The sequence below is a fragment of the Gracilinanus agilis genome, chromosome 2, assembly GCF_016433145.1.
Source record: "Gracilinanus agilis isolate LMUSP501 chromosome 2, AgileGrace, whole genome shotgun sequence".
Taxonomy (NCBI): domain Eukaryota; kingdom Metazoa; phylum Chordata; class Mammalia; order Didelphimorphia; family Didelphidae; genus Gracilinanus; species Gracilinanus agilis.
Genome location: NC_058131.1, coordinates 500,838,727 through 500,864,335, shown reverse-complemented (window position 1 = coordinate 500,864,335; position 25,609 = coordinate 500,838,727). Strand labels below are relative to the sequence as shown.

Sequence of the window (25,609 nt, the reverse complement as noted above, 5' to 3'; positions counted from 1 at the left end):
ATTTCAGTAACAGAATGTTCAAAAGGACATTTCTTTTTAGCAGTCTTACATATTATTGGATATTGGAGCTACTGTTAGACCTTTTCTACCTTGAGTTTTGTAAATCTGAATTTTATCTTGATAGCATTTAAATATACACTTGGTACTAAAAGTGTTCTAAACTCTCCCTTCCTATACTTTCCCTTTGGCTAGAAGAAAGGGAGAGAATAGGAGTACTGTTCTTTTATGTTCTCAGAGACTTGTTATGTTTCAAGTGAGATAAGATCTCATGTTAGTATTAATCCTTGCAGACTGAAAAATAAAAACTTACCCTTCTGCCAATTTTTATATCAACCTTCATAATTTTCTCTTTTCATTCTTTTCTCTTACTAATGTTTTGCTCATTGATGCCTCTCATCAAAATAAACAACAGCCTGAAAAAATGTAAAACCATATTAGTGATAAGTTCCATATTCCTCTTTAAATCAAATAACATACCTTTAGTTTTTGTTTATACTTCGTTAAGATTCTAGGATATAATCCCTTATCATGAATAGCTTATTTTTACATTTGGTGACACTTTGTCAGATAGCATATTCAGTTAGCAGTCACTGTATTGTTTTAGCTAAATTTTTTGCTTGCTGGATTTGGACTCCAAATTGCCAAAATTTTGGGATTTCCATATGAATTCTCTGGGATTGTCAGACAAAAAAGTTTAGTCTTTTACAAAATCCTTGGATGATTAAATACAGAATGTGCTGATATATGTGCTCAGGATATTTAAGTCAATGTGTGTGTGTGTATCAAACTAAAGCTAGAACTTAAGTAACAGGGCCACCATTTAAATAATTAGTCAACTGAATTGTTTTATCAAGCATTAAATAAGTTTTAGTGGAAACAGTAAATTTATTTAAATTATTATTTAAATTGATGTTTTAAACTATGTTAAATTGATGTGTCAGTCCAGCACTTTTTGTCAGTAAGAATACATACCATTATTTTTTTATTATGGATTAGGAATAAAAGCAAATTCTGTGATTCTGGGATTACAATTACATGAGTTAAAGTTCTCATTTCAGAATACCTTCACCTATGAAAAATATAGATGAAATTTCCAAGTAATTGTTATCTAGGATCAGAGTACTTTTAAGTCATAATTAAACTACATATTACTTGCATGAAATATAAATATTTGATTTAAGCTTTAATCACTTTCCCTCTGTACAACATGTAAAACAGAATTGGTTCAGATCAAACAAAATGTTGGTTGATTTTATCATAGTGTTATATGGAATTTTCTCTGAGAAGTTCAAGTACTTACTGTTTTAGTCATTCTGGCTACATTATAAACAGTAACATGTTAACCCGAGTAGAAGATAGTTTGGGAGAAGCAGCCTGATATAGTAGATAGAAAGTTGGCCACAGAATCAGGAAGGATTGGAGTTGAAGTACCATCTCCAACTCATACTAGGTATGTAATCCTAGACAAGTTACTTAAACTTTCAAGTGGCCTAGGAAAATGCATTGTAGCCACAGTGTTATTAGTATTCATAGAAGACATCACAGGTAGCTCCATATGTTGATGCAATTATACTTCCTTTTAAAAAAATAAATGATGCTTTAAAAAAGTATTATATAAACATATCTTTTTAAACCTATTTAAGAAATTAAATTTTAAAATTTTTAATTAAAAGTCTCATCAGTGTAGTGAGACATTTTGTAAGGGGTAGTTGAATTCCCGGTAGTTGAATTGGAACTGGGAGGAATATACCTTTTCTGGAAAGTGATGGCTTTAAAGAGATGGATCCTAAATTGTGAGAAAGAAATGAGAATATATATAATTCACTGTAGTTAGTATTAAGCATTAGACTCTAAGCTTAAATTAACAGCAAAGATGTATTCCTCTTTAAGGAAATAATGTAATCTTTGGCCTACCTAAAGTACCCTAAAGGTAATACCATTTATATCTGTATTTGGGGAAATGAAACATAGCTATAACAATATTTAACAGTTATTTTAAGTAAAACCTAGAAAAGATTTTAAGATAAGGATATTACTCCCTGAAAGGACATATAATAAATGATATATTGACAGTGGTTGGATGGTATTTGGAAGACAGACTTGTGTGAGAGTGTCAGCTCCCTCTCTCAATATATCAATATTATTGGGACAAGGAGGGGATTTTCTCTGTAAAGATGGCTAATCAGAGAAATGAGCTAGCACTGATAGCTTGAGGGAAGGCTTTCCTAGTTGGTAATGTAGGTGGTATCCCTGACTGGGTAAGCACAGATCCTCCTCAGGCAAAAGCCTCTCCCCTGGGTAAAAATGGTACTGTAGGGGGTCTCGCTCAGAAATGGAGTCTAACCTGAGCAGCTAACTCTCAGACCCCTGTCCCTCTTTGTCCCTTGAAATAACTCCCCCTTTATCTGACTGTGAACTGATTTTATTAAGGTAGATCAAGGAAAGTGGGGAGAGGATGGAGGTAATCAGGAAAACCCTAAAATCTAAGTCCCACAAGGTCTTTTCCCCTGGCCAGCCCAAAATGGCTGAAACCAGAGTTTCACCTTCCCTTCCCCTTAATTCTTATTTCTATTTATAATCTATGTTACTGGAAATATGGTGGGGTCTTTAAAGGCAGTATGGGTTAGAGTCTTCGGGGTCTGCTCCCAGAGTCCCAGACTTGTCAGGAATATCAAGACCTCAAAATCTCTTTAAGTAAATTTGTAGAAGCTGACAGAAACACCAGGCTTTGGGGTATGATTGTCCAAGAAACCCTTTAGGTTGGCTCTAGATCAGTCCCTGGGTGAGCTACTCTCCTCTCACCCCAAGATCCCAGATCCAAAGCTCCTTGTTCAGAATTCTTCCTTCCCATGATGCCTTGCTCTCCTCCAACTGATAGTCCGTGTCAATCAAGTTCAGCTTCACAACATTCTAAAAGGTTGCCTTAACCCATACTGCCTTTACAGATATGCTTAAGTTTATTTACCAGCCTATACTTCTGCTGGTGTTGCCACAGTCTTTATTTTTCCATCTTTCTCAGTTTCTTTGTTTCTATTTTTCTTTCATTGTATGTTTTTCCACCTTGTCATCCTCTTCCCAAATTTCTCTTCTCCTTAACCTGGTCATAGGGACAAAATGGTTGCTCAGTCCTGGTTTAGTGATTTCTTTGGGTAAATATGAAGTTGTGTTGCCAAAGAAAGGAGTAGTGAACATGGAAAACTGTAGTCTGGAATAGTAAGAAACAAAATTGGCCTTGTACATAGCCTTGGATTTATTGGTTAAGAGTTTGAGGTTTTTTGCAGAGAGAGAAATGAGATATCATTGTGAGATTTATCAAGAGTGAAAGTAAAATGAGAAAGAAAAATAATTGTAAATTATTAAAGCTGACTGGGAAAGAGAAATTATCAAGGAAAATAATATATGTGTAAGGAATGTTAGTATTTATTGGAGATGTCAAGTAAAGGACTGAAAATAGGATTGAGGAACTAATAGAGTAGTTATGCCATCTCTCAAATAGCAGTTAGGGTTTCAAGAAAGACATGTTCTAACTCTAGGTCTATTGGAGTTTTCTGAAGTCTGAATGTCAAAAAAAATTTAATTCACACAAGTAAATACCAGTTTTTTCATACTTTATAGTCCAGTGTTTCTTAGGTTTTTCATAACTGACTCATTGTAGGAGATTGGAAAATTTAATACTCATCCCATCATTTGTTTTTAAAATAATTCTCACATTTAAAAGACCCATAAACATTTTAAATGCTTTCTTACCATCTAGTAGAGTAAATATTTTAAAAGAAAATTGGTAGTTCTGATATTTTGGTGAATAATAAGGTGAAAAGAAAAAGGAAACAGAATTTTCTGAATTATCTATTTCAGATAATTTCATAGCAATCTTATTTCTAAGTACTGTTTTGCTTTTTACATAACTCATGTTAATTTTAGAGGTCTATGAACCTCTAAATAGCTTATTACTATATTATATTATTATTAACTTTTTCCTAATATGATTGCAAGTTGTTTCCCAGTTAACCATACAAGAACTGTCTACACTTCTGGGCAACAATGAAGTTATCTGTTGTTTCCAGGGGACTTACATGAATTTTTAATTAATTTATTATTTTTTTAAACCCTTAACTTCTGTGTATTGGCTCCTTGGTGGAAGAGTGGTAAGGGTGGGCAATGGGGGTCAAGTGACTTGCCCAGGGTCATACAGCTGGGAAGTGTCTGAGGCTAGATTTGAACCTAGGACCTCCCGTCTCCAGGCCTGACTCTCAATCCACTGAGCTACCCAGCTGCCCCCTCTTACATGAATTTTTGAAACTGTTGTCAAGTTTCATCACATTATCACAATATTCAGGCTAGCTTCTCTATAGTAATGGAGTAGAATGCTGAATTATCTACTTACAAAATTAGCTGAATCACTGCTTTCTTTTTCTAAGGACAGATCTGTATATAGGGAACTCTTGGGAAGGAAACTTTATACAGGTTGGCATCTTTGAAATTTATAGCCTTAGTTGCCCCAGTGCATTGAGAGACTACATGAGAGGGTCATACAGCCAGTATATGTCCAGGGGACTTGAACCGAGGCCTTCTTATGATAGGCTGATTCTCACTTCCTCTTTATAATGCAGTTACTAGAGAAGTGATATATGATTCTAGTTTTAAAATATGGCCATCATCTAGTTTTTTTTAGTTTGCCACAAAATTTCATCTTATACCATGTAAGGGGGAAAAAGGGTTTGTTTTTTTTTGGTTCAATATATTAAAAGTTGGTCGCCAGAGGATTGAACTATTATCAATCCTCAATTAAGAAGAATCTCAAGTCAAAATTGACTTTTATGGAAGTTTATTTACAATTAAGAAGAGAGAGAGGAAATAAGGAAATAAGAATCTAACCCAGTAGGTAATTTACTACAATCCTCTAATTAATCCAAGTAGATCTAATTAACCCTCAGCAAAGCTTCATTCACAGAGGGTATTAAGGAAGTTCCTTAAGAGAAGTTTAGGAAGATTCAGTCAGTCTTTAAACTCATCACCTCCAGGGATCAGAAGAGCTAGAAGATCTTCACCATCCTCCCTCTTCACCAGAAGCTCCCCCCCCCAATGAGGACCTTCTCCTTTTAAAGGGGTCACTTATGCATTACTTCCTGTTACTTCCTCTTAATTTACATGTCCAATCACAATAGACACTTCTCATAGTACTGCCTAGGGGACAGTCAGTTGATTCTGATTCGTCACCCATTCTAGCACACATAGGTTATGGACCTCCCAGAATTAGAGGTGTTCTCACCTTTGGTGATTAAATCTAAAGATGGACAGTGTAGACTTAATATAATTATCACAACCATCAAAGGAAATTATTTTCCATAATCTTAATTATATTTCTTACTGTCACAGTTGAAACTATAAAAAAAAATCACATATTGATAAGGAATGTTTTCTTTTTTCCCTTAGGCAGGAATTTTCAGTATGAATGCATGTGAGGAAGGCTTTGCTACTGGTGGCAGAGATGGCTGTATTCGCCTCTGGGATTTAACTTTTAAACCAATTACTGTAATTGATCTCAGGGAAACAGACCAGGGATACAAAGGTAAAAAATTGTGAATTTGATTGGATTATAATAGGATAAACTGTTAATGAACTACAAAATTGTCTAATTAAGCATAAGCTGAAATTTTTCTTTCACTTTAGCTTGCAAATTTAATTGATTTCATTTGTGATCAGAATTTTTGTTCTAATGTCTCTGGTCTTATTGTGTTTTGCAAAAGGTGTTCCATACAGATAATATAGCTTGTGGAAACTTATACCAGGATTCTACATTGATTAATATGTTCTATTCCTTTCTAGTGAAGAAATTGGGTCAACTTGTGTGAACCCCATAAAGAGAATCTTGAAAACTGGAACATCATGGAACCATAGAAAAAAATTAACATAGAATGCAACTATAGTTATCAAATGAACACTAATAAGTAGAAAAAGCTAGAGAAGTAGCTTTTTAAAAAAATAATTTGACAGTATATTCAGTCTTTTACTTTCATCTGAACTTGTCCTATTTTCAGAACTATTTTCAAATCATATCCTTGTGGGCCTTTTTATAAAGTATCCGTTTCATAAGAATTTAGCTCTTTAAACTGCGATCAGTAATTGGAAGTTATTTCCTCAATTATTAGAAGTTATTTCCTCTCTGTCCAAAGGATTGTGCTAGGTTCATATTAAAATGATGCTTGCCTTCAAGGAACTTAGAGTTTGATTGGGAAGGTAGTACCTAAAAATGTGTAAAAGTAAATACAATTTAATATAAAAGTTCAGCATAGGAAATATACATTGGCACATGATTGTCAAATGAATGATATAATGAGTGGTATAGGATTTTAGAAGAGGGTTTGAATGCTTTGAAAAAACTTCACAAATTCATGTTTTGAGTCTCAAAGGATGAATTTGAATAGGTAAAGAAAAAAGGGAATGGCATTTAAGGTGTGAAACATTACAAATCACTAAAATACAAGTGTCCCTGACTGATTTTCTAGGACTAAATGGTGCAGTAAAGTGCCAGACTTGAAGTCAGAGAGACTCTTTTACCTGTCATATCTGGCCTCAAACACTTATTAGTTGTGTGACCCTAGGCCAGTCACTTAACCATGTTTTCCTCAATTTCTCATTTGTAAAATGAGCTAGAGGAGTAAATATCTCAAACCACTCCAGTATCTTTGTCAAGAAGCCCCCAAATAAGGTCACTAACAAGTTGGATGTGACTAAAAAACAACTGAATAACTTGATTTCCTATCTTATTGCCTAAAGAAGGTATTCTAAACTTTCTGTTCTCTCTTCAAGTCTCCCACACTTCTGCTTCTACAACCCCATTTTGCTCAGCTAAGGACTTTTCATCTTATTTTCCTGAGAAAATTGAAACTATTTGATGTGAGCTCTCTCTTCTCTCCTTTTTATCTCCTAACTTTCTTGGATATTATCCCTGACCTTCTTTCTTCTAGTCTCTGACAGTAGATTGCAGACTCAATCATCTCCTCTTTGTAATCTTTAATCTCTTCCTATCTACTAATTCTTTTCCTACCACTTTAAGGCATACCCAGCATATCCTCTGTTTTTAAAGAACCTTTACCATCCCTCTAAGTTATCATCCTGTTTGTCACTTATCTTTCTTAGCCAAACTTTTAGAAAGTTATCTATATTCTGTGTTCATTATCTATATTCATTGCTTCCATTTCTTTCTTTTCACTTCTCAGCTCTATAATGTGGTTTCTATCTGCATCACTCAACTAAAAGTACTATTTCTAAAGTTATCACTTATCTCTTAATTGCCAAAACTATGGTTTCTTCTCTGTTCTCACTCATCTTGACCTGCTTAAGTGCATTTGATGCTATTGACCACTGTCTTCTCAATACTTTTTCCTCTCTGGGTTTTCATTCTGTTACTCTCTCCCAGTTGTCTTCCTATCATTCCATCTACTTTTATAATTAGGACTTTAATTCAGGCCCCTAGTGTCCCTTATGCAGATTATTGCAATGGCCTCCTAATTGATCTTCCTGCTTCAAATCTTTCCTAATTCCAATATGTTATACTTACTGTCAAAGTGACTTTCTTTAAGCTCAGATTTGACTATGTCCCTCTGCTAGTCAGTGAATTCCAGTAACTTCCTTCCATTCTGAGAATAAAATATAAATCCATCTCTTTAGCTTTTTATTCTGATAACTGTATTTCAGTATATTTGGTTTTCTTTTTTATTCTTATTTTGTTTTATGAACTTAAAATATTATTTTGAGAAGATATTAATAGGTTTCACCAGTCTGCCAAAAAGATCCATAACTTTAAAAAAGTTTAAGAATCTCTACAGTAGTTTTTAAAATCTTTCCCAACCTGGCCCTAACTTATTTTTCCATCTTTATTGTATATTGCTCATCCTCCTGCATTCTCAGACCTAGCCAAACTAGTCTTTGCTCTCCACAAAGAATATCTACTCTATTTTCCATCTCTTTTACCTTTGTACTGACTTTCCTCCATGTCTGGAATGCACTTCCTCCTCATCTCCACATCCTAAAATCTATCTCTTCCTTGAAGAGTAATTCACTACTTCCTACATTCCTTATATCTCCTACTGCTAAAGCCTCCTCCCCCTGAGAAACTTACATTTAAAATCATGGCTTATATTCTCTTTATATTTCTTCAATCCATATACTTATTTCTCCCCAATTCCTGTTAAATGTCAGCTCCTTGTGATTAAGTATTGTTTCATTCATTGTATTTGTACTTGGCTTCTAAATATTTAAAAAATGCTTGTTGATTGACTTTCTGTGGCTGACACCTGTAAATCACTATGATCTTGTATCTCATTAAAAATAATTTTACAAATTCATGATCATTTGCATTGGTCTTTATTGATGGAATTCCATGCAATCAAGTAACATGAAGTTGAACAAGATTTTAGGAATAAAATAATTTAGCCCCTTACTCAGAGTAGGAACCTTACTGGTGAAGCTCTGATCTATGTTTATCTATTCTCTGCTTAAAGGTCTTAAGTTCAGATAAATTTAAGATTTTGGTAGGATTTAGGCTAGATAATAGCCAAAGTCTCTTTAAGATGCTCACTCTGAAGGTAGCCTCCTTCACTGTTGAAGTTAATAGTTAAGAAGTTTTTCCATACATGGAACCACATTATTTCTCTCTATAACTTCTACCTGCTATACCTTGTTTTGCCCTTCAACATAATCCTAACTCTTATTTCACATTAATTTTCTGCTCGTTTTAACCTTCCCAAAGCCTTCTATTCTCCAAAGTAAATATCTATAGTTCTTTCAGCCAGTCCTTATGTGACCGAATGTCAAGCTCCTCTCATCCTTGTCTCATTTTTTTGATTGTCGAAATGTCTTTTCAAAATATGGAACAAAGAACTGGACATAATACTCCAAATGTAATTTTACCAAGGCACTGAAATCATCCTCTTCATTGCGTTGAATTGTGGTGAAAATTTATTAGCAGAGACTCCAAAAATTAAAACAAAGTCTCCAAGCCAAAAAGAAAAATGTTTATGGAGAGAGGGCCAGTCTCACAATAAAGCCGGACTCAGATCAAGACCCAAGATCCAGAGCCTTGTGAGTGGCCTTCTAATATTTAACCCTACTTGATAAAGTACAATTACATCTAGGTTTGTCAAAGCACAGTACTTAGATAAACATAACCCAAACACTAAGGTCAACAGTTGTAAAAATCATACTTATGATAGTAATAAACAAGGGAGTATAGGATTGTAAAGAAAGTAAGCATTTAAAATACAGTTTGTGTAAAAGTAAAGTATTTATAAAAACATTACCTAAGGGATAAAGTCAGCAACCCCAAAAGGTCAGCAAATATAAAAATTATAGTATCACGAAATTACACTGGACATATATATATAATCCCCAAACAGCAAAATAAGGGAGTGTACCAAGCTGATTAAGCAAGATGTAAATTTACAGAAGGTCACCAAAAAGTTACCAAGGGTGGTAACTGGTAACTATTCTTGGAACTATTCTTGCTTAAGCAAGATGCTACAAAATACATTCACTTAACTTTTACAGTGCTTGACTTACACTATAATTACATCTTAGTCAAAACACTTAAAACACCTGCTGTTTGAGTCAGACAAGTGAGAGCTTCTTAGATTTTTCCCAAGACCTATGCTAATAATGATTAACTTTGCTAAAACTATAATCTTAATGAAATCTTGAAATTGGTAATAAAATAATCACAAAGCGGGGTAGGAGACTTCTCACTCACAGAAAGTGATTCTTCCACCAAAGCTTTTTTTCATTAATGTAGCCCAAAAACTCCTTAATTTTTTGTCTTTCATATCACACTTCTGACAAATTGAGTTTGCAGTCTACAAAAAGCTTCTCTTCAAATAAACTACTTTCTAACCATATCTTTTTTCTACTTATGCAGTTGATTTTTTAAAATCCAAGTGTAAGACTTGATAAATTTTGTGTGACTAATAATTAATTCAATAAGTATTCATGAAGTCTTAGCTATGTGCAAGATAATTGGGAGTACAAACTTTAAAAAACAGCACTTTCTACTCCTAATGTTCACATTTTACTGAATTGAGGGGAAACTATTAAAAGGGCACAATATATAAATAGATAAGAATACATGATAAGCTACAAGGAGGAGTGGATAAAGTAGAAATTCATTACAGATACAAAGACAAAAAACAGGTTTTGTCCTCGAGCTTTTATTCTACAGGAGATATTCAAGGTGCTTTAGGAAAATTACAGATAGAAAGCATGTTCATATTGGTACATGAAGAATATTTGCCTATCCATACATACATAATATGATATATAAAAATGTACAAAAACATATTCCAGTAGTAAATACACAAAAGAATGGTTTTGGTCAAAATTTTTGCTTGAGAATTTTCTTCATTGCTCTCCTTCCTTTTATGTTCTTATTCTTATTACTTTTAATTTCTGGTTGGGAATATTACATATTCAATAATTTGCTAAGTAGTATTATTCCTGCCTCTATTTCTTGCATCCATTTCCTTCTGTCTTCTCACACAGCTAGCTTTCTAATTGGTTTCCCCTGTTTTTAGTCATTTCTCTCCCATCTTTCTCCCATAGTTGACCATGTTCAAAATATTTTACTTAGCCACTATTGTCTCTAGGATAAGATACAGACTCTTTTGGCATTTAAAATCCTTTACATTATGATTCCAGTTAACCTTGCCCCACTGATTTCATGTTATTCCCCATCATATGCTCTGTTTTCCAATCAAATTGGCCTATTTACTGTTATTCTTGGTAATATCCTGGATAAAATACCTGGTATTCTATCTCCTGCCAAATTAGGTATTGACATTTACTGTGACTATATTTTGCATTTATTTGTGTACTCATCTTACTCCAGTAGAATGTAAACTCCTTGAACACAGAAATGTTTATTTTGGCCTTTGTTTTCCCAACACATAGCGCGATGCCTAGTACAACAAACATTAACAAGAATTTTATTATTTGAATTAAATTGAATTGAATATTTTGTCAGGCATTATGGTAAAAAGTTTTTCATCCCTTTTTTTCACCAGTAAAATTATTTGTCCTTCTGTGGCCTTTCATATCTGTCAGAAGGAAAAGTGACTTAATAAACTGATTTATACATGGGTGTAAGTGATCATAGCTTAAACTATTTCCTTTTCTAGGGATCTTTGTATTCTAAGAGATGATCCTTTAAAAGACAAAACTTTTAACCTAAAAAAATAAATCTATTACTAAAAATTCAGATAGAATGACATGTTCTTGGTTTGTAGGGAGGAGAGATCCTCCTTTTGGATTTTAAGTCATACTGTGTGGACAACTCCCTGTCCCACCAACACATTAAGAATGAAATTCATTTTGTTTTTTACTAGGTTTGTCTGTCAGGAGTGTTTGTTGGCGAGGAGATCATATCCTAGTTGGAACACAAGACAGTGAAATTTTTGAAATTGTGGTGCATGAACGAAATAAGCCTTTCCTCATTATGCAGGGACACTGTGAAGGTGAACTTTGGGCCTTGGCAGTGCATCCGACTAAACCTCTAGCTATGACTGGAAGTGATGACCGGTCAGTCAGGTAAACAAATTATAAATTATTTGTACAGATAGTTATTTATCTTTAGAGTAGTCTTAGCGACATTTCACAACATTCCAACCTTCCTGAATTATGGTATATATTTGGCATATATCCAGAAACTGTTACAAATAGACCGTTTTGAAAGTTATGTTTGTAAGTTGGTGGCCTCCTTATGGTGAATGTTAGGAAAAGCATGGACAAAAGTCATATGAGTAAGCATGAATGGAGTATTATTAGCATTGTTGGAGGAATCTCCTAAATCATTAAAATCCTAAAATATTTGAGAATATCCATAAACATATAAGTATGTAATCTCTTGATTGAATCTGTGGTAATCCAGTGAAGTCAGCCTCTGGTTATGGCAATGATTCAGTTATCACCTAATATTTGCATATAAATTATGCTTGCCATTCACTGCCACCCTGTTTTTGGATTTGATTAAATATGGCCACAACCCTATGACAGTAAAACTATTTACAGAACAAGTTACAGCCTTTACCCTCTTGATTTACTGGTCCATACCTACTGTGCCTTACAGCCAGTTGAAGTAAAACCACAATTTTTACCACCAGGATTGTGTTACCATGGGTCTATGGTGCCTCCATGAGCCCTATTTTCTTCTCACCAGTCAGTCCTTATGCCACTAACTGGCTCATTGCTACCATTCCCCTTGGCCTCAACTCTTTGATCATCAGAAAAGAACATAGTTCTTCCTTTTCTCTCTCACACTGCATCTTATCTTTAAAGGAGCAACTTCTTTTATCTTTTTAAGTTGATTAAAAAAACAAATGGGAAAATTACCTAGGTCTTAATGTTTTTAATTTTTTTCTACATGATTTACTGAGCCCTTTTTCTTGGATTCATATATTATTTCCAATAAATATACAAATGGACTTCTTTTCCTATTTAGACCCTGTGTACTTACTCCACTTTTCAGGAAGCAGAGGTAATTGTGTTTATAGATAAAGACATGTCCAGTCTGATCTGGTCTAGATACTAAATCAAGCTCAAGATTTCTGGCTGAAGCTCAGTGGCATTGGAAAAGCCATTAATTTCTTAATCTTTCTAGAACCTGCCTCTCTAACCTTAGTTTTTAACTCAGAATTACCTTTTTTTTTTTTTTTTTTTTTTTGCTTTCCTCACTTTAGTGAATGAGCGGCCCTAGATATCTTAAGGCCATCCTTCAAAAACCTTGCAATTGAGATGTAATCAGCAAAATTTCCGGGAAGTTGTTTACTACAAATCTCTCCAATCTAAAAATCCCCAGATCGATGAGGATATGATTGGGGGTGTAGACTCTAAACGATCACCCTAGTGCAAATATCGATAGTATGTAAATAGGTCTTGATCAATGACACATGTAAAACCCAGTAGAAATGTGCATTGACTACACGAGAGGGGTGGGAGGAGGGGAGAGAAAGAACATGAATCATGTAACCATGGAAAATTTTTCTTAATGAATCAATTAAATAAAATAAAACTTAAGTCCTCCAAAATTATGATTAATCATTGATTGCATCGATAAATGTTCCTAATTTTTTTTCAAAATTAAAAAAATACCCAAAATAGGAAATATGCATCAGGCATAGGGTAATTAAAGCTGATTTTTTAAAAATAAAGGTATTGATATCATTGATATCTGATGTACTTTAAATTCCTACTGTGACAGTACCCTGAAACCATGCCAATCATTTTCTGTACTAACAACCTGACAGGTTTTGTGTTTTAAGATCCAACTGTTAAGTACTCTTATGGTCTCCATACTCCACATCAGTGACTTTGTCTTAAATTTTCCCCAGATCACTCCACAAGAGATGAGGGATACTATCCTTCCCAACCCTACTGAGGAAAGCTAAAGCAACTGGTATAGGGTGATAGGTGATACAAGATTGCAGTCAGCTAGAGAGGAAGGTGGCTTTCCCTTTAGTTGTTATCAGTCCTCTTACAATGGAATGTATTAGAAGCAAGAATCCAAGAGAGTCCTAATACCTCCCAAATAGAAAAGCTTAAAAATGCCAATCCTGGGGACAGCTGGGTGGCTCAGTGAATTGAGAGCCGGGCCTAGAGATGAGAGGTCCTAGGTTCACATCTGGCCTCAGACACTTCCCAGCTGTGTGACCCTGGGCAAGTCACTTAACCCCCATTGCCTAGCCCTTACCACTCTTCTGCCTTGGAGCCAATACACAGTATTGACTCCAAGATGGAAGGTAAGGGTTTTAAAAAATGCCAATTCTGGGGAGGGTTTAGGAAGCAGGAAAGTAAAAGAAGCCAAGAATGATTCAGGAAGACCAAGGCAAGCTACTGGAAGTTTAAGAAAAAGATTGAAAGGTAAATAGTCCTAGAGAGAGACTAGGCATAAACCCATCTTCCAAGCAGCTAAAGCAGCAGAGAGACTCATAAAAACAGATGGAAAAATGAGTAAATAAACAAAGAGTTTGCAGTCAAAATACAAATTCCTCAGAGACCACAGAATAGCAAGAAACTTCAAAATAGTTCAATGGAAATAAACTATATAAGAGAAGGAATTAGGTTTGAAATCAGACCTACCAATACAGAATTAAAGAAGACAAATGGGGTATTGAATTTAAAGCACATGCTAGAGACTCTCTGCTAAAGCAGTCACTTATTTGGAACTCAAAAATACAAGTGCCACCAAAAGGAACAAAAGTCAACAGCTCTAAAACTATAAAAGAACAAATAAATTATAGAGAAGCTGAAATGAATTAACCTTAAAGACAGGATGGTGGTGCTCTTGACAGTAATAGGGAAATTCAAAAGAGAGGTAGGTTGAGGAGCTTGCAGCAGGAGGGAATATCATGAGTTCAGAGCTTGAGAAGCCTAAGGGAAATTCAATGAGAAAAGTCTAGTTGACTATAGTGCAAGATTGGAACTTATGAGAAACCAAGAATGAAAATATATATCTGGAATTTATCTTTGTGAATATAGCTAAACTCTTCAGAGTCTATATGTCACTAATAATGATGATAATGATAATAATAACAACATTTGTAGAATATTCCTGTATGCCAGGCACTGTGCCAAATGCTTTATTATCATCTCATTTGGTGAGCTTCATAACAACTCTGTGAGGTAGGTGCTATTATTATCATCCCCATTTTGCAGGTGAAGAAACTGAGGCAGACAGGTTAAGTGATTTGCCCAGGATCCCACACTTAGTAAGTCAGAGGCCGAATTTGAATTTAGGACTTCTGTCTCTAAACTTGGCACTCTAGCTGCTTTGAAAGCAAGCAAGAAAGCACCAAGAAAGAGAATATAGAGAGAAAAGAGGAGAGAATGCAGGACAGGGCTTCATAGTTAGAGAACTTGATGGTGCAGCTAAGGAAAAGGATAAGGAGTTGTCACACACACACACACGCACATGCACACATACAAGTATATAGGAGGAGAGTGACAAATGCTGCATAGAAACTGAGAAGGATGAGAGGACTGAAAAAAGATCATCAGATTTGTCAGTTAAGGGATTGGTAACTTTGAAGATATCATTTAAATTATGAAATTAATAAATCAGTCAAGCATTTGTCAAGCATCTACTATCTTCCAAGTACTGTTCTAGGTTCAAGCAATAGAAAAATAATAAATAATTTCTACTCAGCAGGAAGTACTACGTTCTAAAAGTAACAAATACACAAAAAAGTATATATATAGAATAAATACCAAGTAGCTAAAAATTATCTCAAGGAAATCCTTATGAGGCCTTCTCTAGATCTCAAGGTACCCAGGAGTCCTTCCTCTCCCCTCAGAGATCCCAGATTCAAGATCTCCTCTCTGGGTTCTTTCTTTCCCACAATCCTTTGTTCCAGGCTCTGTCACTCATCTGATTGGAACATTCCAAAAGCTCCACTCTTGCAAAACTGTCCTTACACAAGGTAGTACACAGAAAGTCTATGGTTATGCATCAGTCTAAAATCATAGTTTCATGAAATAATCGCATAATTTGTGTGATCCTTAAACAGAAAAATTTCTGTTAAAATAGAAAATTTCAACTTAACTAATTTAAAATAAATACTTGAGGCTATGTCAGTGAGATAATGCTATTATAAAGTAACTGATTGAATAGCTACCAATTGTTTTAAACAAGCTTCTAACAGAAAAGTTTAATTATGACACCACCAATTTCATTAAAAAGCATTCCATTGCTAAATAGTATGGTTATTTGTAAAATGTATTTCTTAAAATAAGATTATTATATTGTCCTTTCTTGAAGATTTAATACCTCTTTAGATGTTTATGTTTAATTAGTTGAATATTTATTGCAGAATATGGAGCCTAATAGATCATGCATTGATAGCAAGATGTAATATGGAGGAACCAATCCGTTGTGCAGCTGTTAGTACAGATGGAATCCATCTTGCCCTTGGAATGAAGGATGGTTCTTTGACTGTACTTCGAGTAAGGTATGTCATTAAGGTAGAAAAATGGATACAATCTCTTAACAATCTAAAATTAGGTATTAACTTCATTGAATATAAAAAATACTACTTAAATAATTCATAGATTTAAAATGAATATTATTCTGGTTTTGTGTTTGTAATAGCCAAGTAAACAATATCTATCAGTTATGCTTCTAATACTTGTACCGCATATATATTACTGATTTTTACTCAGCTTTCTTTACTCTGGAAAGGAAGAACAAGCTTATCTATTATAAACTTAGGAAAGAACTTTTTGACATTTCTCTGTGACTTTATGTTCACAGGGAGAAAATCTGGAACTGGCTAAAGCAATTTGCTTTGTACTAGTTGTTGTTCACTCATTTCAGTGGCGTCCAACTCTTGTGACCCCTTTTGGGGTTTTCTTGACAAAAGTACTAGAGAGACTTGCTTTTTCCTTCTTTAGCTCATTTTACAAAGGAGGAAAGTGAGGCCAACAGGGCTAAGTGACTTGCCCCAGGATCACCCAGCTAGTAAATATCAGACTGGATTTGAACTCAGATCTTTTTTATTTCATCTGGTGCTTTATGAATTCTGCCACCCAGCCACTGCTTTGTATTACATTCATTCAAAAACCCAGATTTACTAAGATATTTTCCTTAAACTAGTAGTTTTGTTTCATAATAACTTTTATTGTAGATGGCATAGATATTAAAACATTCTTTTCTAGTCAGTTTCAATTTTTTTTGTAAATGTAAATTTATTTTCAGGAAACTTATTCCATGAATTAAATTTCCCTGCCCTGTCTTACTAAGATGGTTTTTTAAAATGAAGTATCAGATGAATGCTTATAGAACTTATAAGGCTTTGTATACTATTACATACAGTATTAGCAGTTGTTTTCTTTTTTTTTGCAGTTGAGCCATTGACTGGATTCTCTAAATAATAATGATAACCACCTATAATTGAACAGCTGTATAATTTCTCCTCAGGAAGAAATTATTAGTATTTTATAAAATAGAAATATACAAAAATATGTGGATTTTTATATGATAATTATATTTTGGCATAGATATCTGTTCTTTCTGTTTAACCTACTCAATTTTTTATTTTTCTTATAGATCATATATTTAATAGAATAGAGCAGACAGTGGGAAAGTGGTTTTATTTACCAACGTTTCATTTAGCTTCTTAAATTTGTGTGTTCTCTGGCCAGATAGCTCCACTTCCACCCAATTAAGCTCACATTTTTATAATGTCATACACATATGTAGTTTTTACTATTCCTATTATTTCACTAAAAACTCAACTAACCCTGCTACTTGTTTAGTCTGCTATGTGCTCTTCATATAACAAAGAATTGAAATGATGGTGTATAAAGTACTAAAGAAAAGATTTGAGAAGATTGGTCATGGTAGAATTGCTACATCATAGAATCAAGCATATCCAATCATGAAATTCTTAGTAATTGACTTACCCATATTGTACCTGACAATGGCACATGTTAATGTCATTCTCGTGGCTAGGGAAATTCTCATGGCCTTAGAGAAATTAGCAGAGGATAATGGAAAGTGCAGAGGACTAGGAGTTAGGAAACCTATGCTCAAATCCCAGGCCTGTCATTTATTTGCTTTATAACCTTGGGAACATTATTTGATTATTCTAAACCTCAATAAGCTGTGGGGGGGGTGGGGGAAATTGGAGCAGCTAAATGGCTCAGTGGATAGAGCACTGGGCCTGGAGTCATTAAGACCTAGATTCAAATGAGGCCTCAGACACTTAGTAACTGTGACTTTGGGCATGTCACTTCTGTTTGTATAGGAGATAGATAGGTGACTCAGTGGATAGAGGGATAGTCGGCCTGGAATCAGGAAGACCTGAGATTAAATGTGGTCTTAGACCCTTACTAATTGTGTGCCACAGGGCAAGTCACTTAGCCTTCTCCACTGGAGACTGAAATGGCAAATAATTCCAGTATTTTTACCTAAAAACCTCATTGATAATGTATAAAATGATTACTTAAACTAGCTATCCCAGAGGATTGTTATGATCAAATGAGAAAACATGTGAAGTGCTTTATAGTTGCTATTTAAATATAAAATTATCATTGCTGCACTTTTTTATTCATGGATTTATCTAATTCTTTTTAAGAACTCTTTTATATTTTGCCTTTTCTTTATGATGAATCCCATAAGTTGGCTACCTGTGAAAATTATCATTTCCTTTATTTGTCTCAATTTAACCCATAAAACTTCAAGCAAGTTACCTTAAATGAGGGAGAGAATGTAAGATCTCACACTAAAATTTATTGATTTCTAAAAAATATTGAGTTGGGGCGGCAGCTGGGTAGCTCAGTGGATTGAGAGCCAGGCCTAGAGACGGGAAGTCCTAGGTTCAAGTCCGGCCTCAGACACTTCCCAGCTGTGTGACCCTGGGCAAGTCACTTGACCCCCATTGCCTACCCTTACCACTCTTCCACCTATAAGTCAATACACAGAAGTTAAGGGTTTAAAATAAAAAAAAATATTGAGTTGGTAAAACAAAATTTGGCCTTGAGGACTCTTCTCTAATAGTTTTCCTATGCTTGTCCAGGATCCTCTATAGTATATTATGCAAAGATAGGTTTGTTTAATGATCTACTGAGGTGTGATGTTAAATAAAGTTTAAAATAGTGAGACATGTTTACCTATGCAGTTTGCCATGTCATGAAAAAAAAACTGTTGCAAAGTCTACATGAAAGTAATGAGTAAAATAATAAAAAGGGAGAGGATAGAGCAAAAAAAAAAAGATCTTTAATAATAAAGAAAAGGTCTTTGTTCCGGCAAGCTCCTGCTCTTGCCCTTAGCTCAAGAAGATCAAAAATCCTATTCAAAAGTTCCCCCCACCCTTTGTGTGGGATTGGTCCATTTATAGACCTACATCAGGACAGAGGGGGAAGAGAAACCTGGGAGGTGTAGGATATGCTAGGGGATGTAGTTCCCCAGCATACAGTTTGTCTTAAAGTTGCAGAGAATGCTGGGGGATGTAGTTCCCCAGCATAGTCTTTTTTTCAAAGCACACAAAAGAAAGAGGTGCTACTATAAATCCTGAGATTTTCCAAATGCCACTTTTCATAGATGATAGTGTTCTAATTGTGTCAAATCCCAGAACACACATCTTCAGTGAAATCCAGTGCATTGTGAAAGAGATTAGTAAAACCATCTTACACTGAAAAAAAAGTGAATAATAAAATATTGCATGCAGCTGGATGGGCAGCCATTCAAATTAATCTGGTAACATACTCAGAGACATAAACATACATTTTTGCTATATCTTAAAAGTTCAGTACAAACTTGTCTGTTCACAGCTGTTTCTTGATTTCTGTCTGCTTTATATAAAGCTAAACTCGAGTGCAGTGTTCTTTAAATAATCTTTGTGGGAATGGATACAGAATGACTAGCAAAATCATAGAATGGAATATAACCAATCATATGATTACAAGGAAGGAGCAAAATACTCAGAGGGAAGACTTAAAAAATAAAACTTTTCAGAGTGAATCAGACCAAGGGTCTTCCCACCTTTGTATGTATGTGTACATAGGTGTATAGGGGTGTATGTGTATAGTCATGCTAAAGTTTTCTGATATTTCATTGTGGATAGTGGTTTCCTGAATTCTTGAAGATTATAACAGTGAAGCATAAGCTTAAAGGCTTCATATTGGGGTTCAGTGATGAACTATATGTAGATCTCTCATTTGAGTATCAGATTAGGTAAACAGCTAGAACATTTATTAAGCACTTACTGTATGCCAGGCACTATGCTAAGTGTAAGAAATAGAATTGCCAGCTAAAAAGACAAACTCTACTTCAAGGAGCTTATATTTTAATGAAGGAAGACAGTACACAAAAGAGACTTAGAAGGTGAAGGAGGAGAGGTGGAGTGGGAAGCAGGATTTTGGAGAAGATGGTAAATCTAGAGAATTACAAATGGAGCCTGAAGAGAAGTGTGCATGCATGGCCTGAACACTTCATCAAATGGTGGTTCTAGGCAAGAACTCACCAGTTAGAGAAGATGATTGCAAGAGTAGAGACATCTATAAGGTAAGAAGGCAGTTGAAATGTCCAGGAAATTAGACATGGAGACAGGAGAGATATGAGCATGGATATAACTCTGAACTTCTAGAGATCATTGTCCAAACTCCATTTTCTATTCCCCAAGACTCAGTTCCTCATTACCATCTTCCTCAACCCTTCTACCCCCACAGTTTTCACCAAATATCACCCAGATCTTCCACTGTGTCCGTTAGAGGTTGTTCTATGGGCAATTAAACTTCTCTTCATCTTTAATTTATTCTTCTCCCATTCTTACTGCAACCTGGCTATCCTCTGATTACACAACCTCTCTGGCCACCCTTACCAGTATTGAATATACCTTCACTCATTCTCCTTGACTTATTGGTCAAGGCAGGCAAGGTGCTCCTCACTGTTCCCAAGATTCTCTTCCTTCCTCCATCACTCATTAACTTCTCTTTCTTGGTGGTTCATGCTATTCATATCTTCCACCCAATTGAAATCCTGATAGTCATTACCTATAGATCTCCTTCCTTCCTCAATGAATTCAATACCTGACTTACAATTTGCTTCTCCTTCCTAACTCTTACCCTCATAATAAGTGACTCCAACATACCCGTTGACTTTCCCTCAAACTGCTCAATTCTTCAGCCTGCTCACCACTCACAAATACTCCTTCACCAACCTCAGGTAAACTACTGTTTGGTTTTTAAAGCCCTTTACAACAGTAGTTTACAGTTGATCTTAGAGCCAATAGGAAACCATTTTAGTTTGAGTTGGGAAGTGGAATGGTTAGACCTGTGTTTTAAGAGCAGCCCTTTAGCATTTACATGGAGTTTAGATTGAAGAAGAGAGAAACTTGCATCAAGGATACCAGTTATGATGAGGGCTATTGTAAAAGTCCTGATAGGGAGTGATTAGTGTCTGAACAAGAATGTGATTAAAAGAAACGGGGTGGGGGAGGGGCATGAGATGTTTTAAAAGTAGAAACAAAATTTTAACAACTGATTAAATATGCAAGGTTGAGGAATAGTTTGATTACAAAGCTTAAAATCTAGGTGACTTGTTGGATTATTGTGTCTTTGACAAAAATAGGGAAGTTCAGATTTGGGGGGTAGGTGAAAGATAATAAGTTTTAGGCATGATGTGTTTTGACTTATCTATAAGATATCCAGTTTGATAAACAATTGACTGGAACAAGAGAGAGACTAAGATTAGATCTATAGATTTAGTAGTCATCAACATAGAAATGATAATTAGACCTCTGGAAGCAGATGACATCAGTAAGTAAGAAAGCCTTGAAGTATATCTATAGATGATGAAACAACATGAAAATTCAGAGAAAAAAAGTGGTGATCAATGTCAGATTCTGTTGAGAGTCTGAGAAAGATGAGCACTGAGAAAAGACCTTTGATAATTAAGAGATTATTGGTAATTAAAGAGAATAATTTCATATGAGTGATGAGATTACAAGCCACATTACAAAAATTTGAAGTGAATGAGAGTAGAGAAGGTAGGGGCAATGAGGTTATGATGAATAAAGGAATTAAATATTAAAAGCATAAAATAAAAGCTAATAAAGTTAGGAGATGTTAGAGGTTAGTGAGAATTTTTTAAGGATAGGGAAAATGTGGGTATGTTTGTAGGAGCAGGGAAGTAGCTGATAACTATGGACAAATAGAAATTTATTGAGATAGAATAATGATGATTGTGGGAGATAGTCTCCTGGAGAATATAGGAAGGGTTGAGATCAAGAGTAAAAGTAGAAAGGGAAAAGGTCACTTTTTCATGAGAAACTAAAAGATGAAGGAATTGGGGATAATATAAATGATGATAGGTGTGACCTGTCATGATTTTTATCATTTTAATTTGAGTTGCTACATTTTCTGATTGAAGTATCCTAATCAATTTAAGGTTAGAATTCTTTCGTAGTAACTTCTATCCAATATTTTACTTTAATTATTTTAATTATCCTTCTTTGTACTTTTTTCATTTATTCTACATTTATTTCAGCTAATGTTAGTGAAATACCTAACACATTTAGTACAGGGTCACAGGAGTGAGATAAACGAAGATAAGTAAGTCATGGTATTTTTGACTGTTTTGTAGGAGTAGTAAAACATAGATGTAGAGAAATATGATATAAATAAAATGAGTAAAATGCCTGTGAAATTGGATTCCAGTTGAGGAAGTCATGGGAAAAAGAAAGGAAGTAAATGATATTTTATTTTTATTTTATTTATTTTTAAACCCTTACCTTCCATCTTAGAATCAATACTGTATATTGGTTTCAAGGCAGAAGAGCGATAAGGGCTAAGCAATGGAGATTAAGTGACTTGCCAAGGGTCACACAACTAGGAAGTGTCTGAGACCAATTTGAACTAAGGACTTCCCATTTCTAGGCCTGATACTCAATCTACTGAGTTACTCAGCTGCCCCAGTGAATGATATTTTAGCCAGACCTTGGGAAAAAAATAAAATGTTTGTAAGCAAGTTAAGCTGGAGTTGACATTGTACAAGATATGGAAGAGTAAGAACAAATGTCTAGTTTATGACAGCCTGGTACATTTGGGCAAGTAGAACATTTAGAGTAAAAATATATATGTGAAGAAGAATAATGTAAAATAAAATTTGAATGATAAGTGGGAGCTAGATTATAAAAAGTTTTAATAAATGCCATACCAAAGAGTTTAAAGAACATTGCTTAAAAGTATTCTAGAGTCAGGCTCATTCTTATTTTGTTCAAATTACAGATAATGCTTTATATATTATGTTTCTTTGTCTTTCATGATAATTAATATTGACCATTTTTTGCCTTTTTGGCCATTAACAACTTCAGACAAGATTCTTAAAGCTCAGCTCCTAAGTATCTCTTTTGAGTAAATAATTACTAGCTTAGAATCCATCTGTATTTTGTATTTGTTTCCTTCTCTCTCAAAGTTCCACAGTAAGGCTCATCTACTTCTTTGCCTCATTCAAGTAGCTTTATGAGATCTTTTGGCACTTTGTTTCAATAATCTCATCATTGTATTTTTTTAGCAACTTAAAAGAATGTAATGGCATGTGCAGTCCTGGCAAGCCAAAAATGCCTTTTATTTTATATTTCTAGATAATTTAGAAATGCCTTAAACAATATGAGGTGCTATCCTTTTTTTCCTTTTTGAACCTTTTTTTATCTTAAAACCACTTTTTCTACCTCATGATGATTTTAACTTTTTTTAAAGAAGATCCCTTTGATACGAAACGTCGTCATTCTCTTTCTGAAAGCCTAAATACAATGTCTAGTTCTTGCCCATGTAAGTAGGGCCCCCATATCTCCAAGGATATATTTCAAGACCAACCACAGGTATATGCAAATAGATGTTGACCCCATATATATTTGCTCTCTCCCCTCTCCTGTCCTTTGACTTAGACCTCAGCAGAGCTGTGCCCCTCCCCACCAAAAAATGAAAGGTAAAGCAGAAGAGAACATCTGCAAGAGAAGCAAACATTTGCCATGGGCAAACTTCCCATTGCTTCAGGGTAGACAGTGGGTATCTGAAATTGCTAGCAGATCTCTGCATTTGGCTTGGCACTTTACAGTCAGGATAACTGAAACTATGGGAGATCCAGTGCTTTGTGGCTAATTGTGGATAACTGAAACTAGAAAATGAAACCTCAGATAAGGGGGCCCTACTTATTAAGTTTTCCTTAAGAATTATAGGTGATAAATTTCTCCTTTCAAAAACTACTCAAATCTTTTAACTGATAGATTGTGTTTGAAGTATTCAGTGATATTACTCTTTATTTTAGATTCCACCAGCTTTTCTAGTATGAAAAGAATATTCACTGGTCTGTAGTACTGAGGGAGAGGACAGAGTCAAAGTAAGAGGAGTGAGCACGGATGGAGCATAAAGAGTAACTAGCACTGAAGAAGGTTGAGGTGTCAGTGAGACAGATCCAAAATCAGGCATGTGAAAGTGTCCCCTTCCCAATTTGGCACATCAGGTATTCTTTCCATTAATGTCATATTAAAAATCTATTTCCATAGCTGTTAATATTTTTGTGAGTTTAAATACAATCATAAGGTATATAAAATGTTAATTTTAGTTCACAGTATAGCCCACAATTGTGGGTAGGAAATATGAGTGACAATATATATTGAGGAACTTGCATATCTGAGGTGAAATATAAAGAAATATAAAAAAATTCCATACTCCATAACAGAAATAGGAAAAGCTATATCATGACACATATGCATATGTATATATATATGTATACACATATATTGCCACTGGTGAAGCAATTCATGCCTTTTTAAAAATATTTCTATGAATTTACTTTTCATCTTTGTCTTGATACTATGGAGTACTATGTATATAATTTTTAATTTTAGTATTTAAAAATCATAGTCTTTATATTAAGATATTGGTATTTAGAGAATTTATGTGATAATTACCAAATAATATGTATATTACATTTTTTTAATCTTATTGTTTCATTCTTTTTCTGTGTTTACCAAGTCCCTGCTTGGTATGACATTAATATATTTATTGAGTATGCCTAAAAATATTTTAAATTGTAAAGTATAAACTGAATTGCATATATTATTCTACTTGTCATTTGTATTAATTCAAGGTGGATGTTTCTGCATTATGTCTTTTAAATTTTTCTTATTTACCATTTTCATTATATCCTCAGTCATATTTCATTACACACAAATTTCAAAACTGAATTAACAGTAGAGTGACTTGCCATTTCATGTATCTGGCAAATTTTCTTTCTCTTTTATAGAGATATGACAGAAGTTGTTCACATTAAAGACAGGAAGGAGGCTATTCATGAATTAAAATATTCACCAGATGGGACTTTCCTTGCTGTTGGATCAAATGATAGCTCAGTTGATATTTATGGAGTTGTCCAGCGGTATAAAAAAGTTGGAGAATGTGTTGGATCCCTTAGTTTCATCACTCATCTGGACTGGTCTTCAGACAGTAGATATTTACAGACTAATGATGGAAGTGGAAAAAGACTGTTTTATAGGATGCCAAGTAAGGTTTTTATAATATACTATATGCCATATGGGTTTTATTGAATAGCTATAATTTTTTAAAATTTGCCATCAGAAGGATAACAGAATTAATATTTAATTCATCAAAGAGTGTTTAATAAAACCACAATGCCTTTGAGGTCTAGTTAGGTCTAAATTAGAAGTAAGAACACTCATGGAACTGAAAGATATTTTTAAAATCATTTAGTCCAGGAGCAGCTGGTTGGCTAAATGGATAGAGAAAGGCCTGGAGACAGGAGGTCCTAGCTTCAAAACTAGCCTCAGATACTTCCTAGCTATGTGGCCCTTAATACCAACTGTCTAGTCCTTACCACTCTTCTATCAGTACCTACCTGATACTCAGTCTCAATTCTAACCCAGAAAGTAAGAGTATAAAAAAAAATCATATAGTCTTAACACATTTCACAGATGAAAAAACATTATAATGGGATCTTTTTGTTAATAAGTTAACTAAATCTTTGAATAAGATCCCAGATAAACTCACCTCATGCCAATTCAAATGTACAATAAATGTAGTTATAGTAGAATTCCACTATGTTTTG

The 25,609-nt window shown here is 34.4% G+C and overlaps 1 protein-coding gene across 3 annotated transcripts in view; it reads left to right on the top strand.

The window, feature by feature from the left end:
* The window catches only part of EML5 (EMAP like 5), a 197,919-nt gene that overhangs the window by 27,061 nt on the left and 145,249 nt on the right, over nucleotides 1-25,609 (top strand). For all 3 annotated transcript variants that reach the window (XM_044664992.1, XM_044664993.1, XM_044664994.1), the window contains exons 6-9: nucleotides 5,434-5,569; nucleotides 11,376-11,577; nucleotides 15,855-15,992; nucleotides 24,791-25,047. In XM_044664992.1, the coding sequence (XP_044520927.1) occupies nucleotides 5,434-5,569; nucleotides 11,376-11,577; nucleotides 15,855-15,992; nucleotides 24,791-25,047 (733 nt within the window). The remainder of the gene's footprint in view (nucleotides 1-5,433; nucleotides 5,570-11,375; nucleotides 11,578-15,854; nucleotides 15,993-24,790; nucleotides 25,048-25,609) is intronic.